A 4623-nucleotide genomic window follows, 5' to 3' on the forward strand; every position below is an offset into this window, starting at 1 on the left:
ATCATACAATGGCGTATCGGCTTCACTTTTCATATCATCATAGATAAGCCTTTCTGAATCCATGATGGTCTCAATCATTTCATCGATCTCGGGCTCAAACATTGCCTCGTTGGGAATGTGGTCTGCATGACCATCCTCCAAGCTGTCAGAGGCTACATCTTGTGGCCTCATGTATGCTGCTTGACCAAAAGCGCCTGCGAACACGTCTATTAGGTTGCAAGATTGCTGCATGTTGGCCAGCGTCAGAGTTCGACAAGTTATAATTGGCAACAAATCGATCTATAATAGATGTATAAAACTCGCCAAATTCGCAAACGTGCTGCAAAGAATCACATCTTGTCCGTCGCACAGCATGCTTGCATTGATTACAAGGACATAAGATCCTTGTTGAGAGATAGGTGTTTCGGTTGGACGGCCCCACATCCTCGTCACTACTCATATTGCGTGTAAAAACCTTAAAACCTGGATATAAATTTAATCTTCTATTGGCATCCTCCGTCTTTTATCTCTCTCTCTCTCTATCTCTTTCTCTCTCTCTCTCTCTCTCTCTCTCTCTCTCTCTCTCTCTTTGTTCACACTGTAAACTACCTCATATTCTGTAGCCATGTCCAATCCCCGCACACCTCGGTCTAGAGGTGCATGGAGATCAGAACCACCGGGTTATAATCTCGTCTTTATTGGTCAATGCCTATATTTGTGGATACGAGAAATTTGCACACCCACATCTACATGATAGTATATGTAGTGGACAAAACCCCTTTGCCTCTTCTCTAGCTGTAGCATTTCACAGTATCTTAACATCTCTTCATAGTAGATCTTTGTTTGAGGGATATCTTAGCACATTACATGTTGGCCTCCAATTTGAGTATCATGCTGTTGAAAGCTTTCCAACTTAAGGTCACATCCGTAGAGAGGAAGGGAGGGATCACTGTTCGCCTAACTCTAATTTTTTTACCGTAATCCTGAAGGTAGACTCTAATATAAAAACTCAATCCAAAAGCTAATCTTAAATCTAACGTAATTGAACATGTGGTGATTCGCAGCTAATTGAATATGGTTAGTGTGTGAGTTAATAGGTGTCAGATTCTAATGGGAATATACATATTGTTGTGTAAATAGAGTTTTCTCTTTGGGCAAAGCGCGTCTTCATTGACATGCACTAAAATCTAACCTAAATCTAATCTAATCTTAAATCGAACATAAATCTAGATCTAATATAATCTTAAACTCAAAATAAACCTAAATCTAATCTAATTTTAAATCTAACTTAAGCCTAAATGTAATCTAACTTAAATTTAAATTTAATCTAGTTAATCTTAAATCTTGTTTTAATCTTAAATCTAAATCTAATCTAATGTTAAACTCAACATAAACCTAAATCTAATCAATCTTAAATCTTAAACCTAAATGCAATCTAACTTAAATCTAACATAGCTAGCTAATCTTTAATACTGTCCTAATTTTAAATCTAACCTAATCTTAATCTAACATAAATTTATATTTATGTATAATTTTAAACTAAACATAAACATAAATGTAAATGTAATATAACTTAATCTAATTTAAATCTTAATTTAATCTCTCTATCTCTCTCTCTCTCTCTCTCTTTGTTTTCTCCCCTTACCTCTCTCTTTCGTCTTCTCCCCCCCTCTCTCTCTCTCTCTTTGGCTTTTTATTCTCTCTCTCTCTTTCTCTTTGTTTTCTCCTCTCTCTCTCTCTCTCTCTCTCTCTCTCTCTCTCTCTCTCTCTCTCTTTTTCCTCTTACCATCATTTGAAAGTAGCTAATATGAATTTGGAAACCGTTCTTGGTTAAGGTGAGGAAAACCGTGCTTCCTAAAAATCAATCAGAAGTCAACAACATACACAAATCATGCATCTTCTCTAATAAAACACATCAAAAGTCCTTCCCGAGTAAATCCAACATGGATGGGAAATAGTTCTTGTAAGGGTACCTTGTTCAAAGATTGAATTGGTCGAGGACTTTTATAGTCCATGTATCATAGACGTGGGTGGAAATATATCAATTTGTAACTTGGACTAGTCAATGCACGGAATGATGGTACCTTGAAACATGCATTAGAGACAATATATGGAGTGTACTCTGACGAGGTCTTATGAAGCCAGCTCATGGTGGGAGAAACTCCTACGTCAACGAGCCCACCAAGCCAATTCTTAGGTAAATACGATGAATCAACTTTAACATAGTCTTCAAAGTGTGCATTTCTCAATCAATCTTTGAAGGTTCATATGATAAATTAATTGCACGTTTGATAATCAAAACGCATTCTGAAGCGTTCATTGTTTACAAGTAACTTAAAATGGACAAGTGGATGCTGTATTATAAAGGAATGAGAGCGTTGATGCAGTCAATGAACCCAACAAGCCATATCTTAAGTATAGATGATCGATCATTCATGGTTGCTATATAGAGGAATTAGAGCATTAATGCTTGTATACAAATTAGAGCATTGCAAGGGAGGAGATGGGGACGAGGACTATATTCATGCATGCACGTCCTCAACTCATACTGCATTCTGGCCCCTCCCATGGCGTATACGGTAATGGTGGTAGTGGTAGTATTAGCGATGGCAGCGCTCGCTCCCGTTTCCCTGCAAGGAAACGGCTTTTCTGCATTAGCAGCTGCAGCTCAGGTATAGATGGCGCAGACAGAGACAGCATGTGCACCAGGCTTTTGCCATCGCCATCGCCATCGCCATCGCCGGCAATTAGCAGCAGTTTCTTCAAAAGCCATGCGGTCAGCTTCTACCTCCCCCCTATCTCATGCCCCACGCCGCCTCGCCTCCACCCTTCCTACCACTCCGTCAAACAGGCCTGCGACTCATGGCTGCTTTCCTCTCTCGGCCAGCTCGCAGAAAGCTTCGATAATGCCGAATTGCGGTATGAGCAGTTGCTGTCTCACATGTACCCGCTCTTCGTGTGCCTCACCGTGCCCTTTGCCGATGCGGCTGCAGTGCTGCCGCTGTGCAAGCTTATTGCGTGGCTATTTGTGATGGACGACCTTGCCGATGAGCTGCTGTTTATGGGAGGCGATGTGGAGAGGGAGGCAGAGCTTTATCGCCATATCCTCAGCTTGCTGAAAATTGATCATGATGATGATGATGAAGCGGAGACAATAGAAGCAGATAGCGGGCTTTGGAGCGACGAGCTGCTGCAGACGATAGTGATGGTGCTGAAGGAAGTATGGGCGGAGGTGAAGGAAGTGCTGAAATCCAAGCGGCAGCAGCAAAGGCTCGTGCACGCGCTGCGCAGCGTGTTTGACGCTACGCTCGCGCAGTCGTACCTGCGAGAAGAACGAGGCGCGGTGGATGTAGAGAGCTATCTGGCCATGAGAAAGATAACAGGGGAGGGCTACGTGTTCATGATGGTAGCAGAAATAGGGCTAGGGCTAGACATAGGAGAGCAGGATGAGCCTGTGCTATGCAAGCTTCAAGAGCTAGTGGCCTTGCATGTTGCCTACGTCAACGATCTTCTCTCCTTCCGGAAGGAGTATTGCCATGGCCACTGCCATAACTTACCCACCATACTCTGCGTCCACGAGGGACACACCATGCAAGAGGCTATTATGAAGCTTTGCACACTGATAGAGAGCACGGGCCATGAGTTTGAGAAGGTGAAGGGGAAGCTCATGCATAAGCTCATGATGACTAGCGATAATCATAATGATAGAGCCCTTCATTTATATGTGGATAGCCTAAGCTATATCATGTCTGGCTTCTTGGAGTGGGGCTATCAGACAGGGCGCTACCACGGCCTCCACAACCATCTCACCCTTCGACATGGCCTTGTGAGCTTGATCCACCCCCACCATACTCTCATCACTCAGAGCTCAAGCCCTCCCTTATAGACCATGCAACAATTCAAAAAATACTAAGTCTTACCGACTCCCAACATTATATTAGCCATTGCTTTCACCATTGCTTATTGAAAGGAGGAAACCAATGTGTTTTGAACATTAGAATGCGAAATAAATTTCCTTTGTTGTTAACTATTCTGAATATTTCTCTCCAAACTAGATTCAATAATTCACTTCCTACTTTAGAGAGCTACAAGGACCATTGTGTTATGGAGTTTTGGAAGTATGTGGCGATCATTCTACTGCCCAAATCTTATTGCTCTTGATTCTTGTCGACCTTATTAAGGTAACACTTTACTTGGTTGGCCCAGGGCAATTTTATGAAATAAGGCCAAAGAATCCTCCATGTAGCCAAAATCTCTACCATCAATTAATAAACCAAATCATTTAGTGCTATGCTGTAGATCCTTGATACCTCTTTCTTAATCATTTGGGTGCTTTTTCACTGCCATTGTGTTCACGGTTGCCCCATTTTTTGGTATATGCCAACATTGATAACCTCCCTTGTGGCATCTTTAAAAACAATAGGATTCTAGTATCCTACTAATAGTGCACTCTATATAAAACACAAGGAGTGAAATGAGCTTTGAGGTGACAATACACGCTTTTGGATTAGCAATTGTCGCAGGTCATGGGTATAGCAAGAGCTTCACTAGACCGAAGGCAAGGCAAGTAGACATGCAAAGCAAGCTTAAGACTTCGACCTTACAAATGTTTGGCTATGGCATCGACCAAGTCAAAGGCCATCA

General features: G+C 42.0%; 1 protein-coding gene across 1 annotated transcript; it reads left to right on the forward strand.

Moving 5' to 3' along the window:
- Positions 1-2482: 2482 nt before the first annotated feature.
- On the forward strand, positions 2483-3865 carry LOC147451930 (microbial Terpene synthase-like protein 13). Its single transcript, XM_086519187.1, has one exon. It carries the CDS (start codon positions 2483-2485, stop codon positions 3863-3865), a length of 1383 nt encoding a protein of 460 aa, XP_086375313.1.
- Positions 3866-4623: the final 758 nt, after the last annotated feature.

Source organism: Adiantum capillus-veneris, chromosome 8 (genome assembly GCF_014529385.1).
Source record: "Adiantum capillus-veneris isolate H3 chromosome 8, ASM1452938v2, whole genome shotgun sequence".
NCBI classification, from domain to species: Eukaryota; Viridiplantae; Streptophyta; class Polypodiopsida; order Polypodiales; family Pteridaceae; genus Adiantum; species Adiantum capillus-veneris.

Excerpts from the sequence above, each read along its gene's own strand:
- LOC147451930 (XM_086519187.1), top strand. The coding sequence starts at position 2,483 with ATGGGGACGAGGACTATATTCATGCATGCACGTCCTCAACTCATACTG.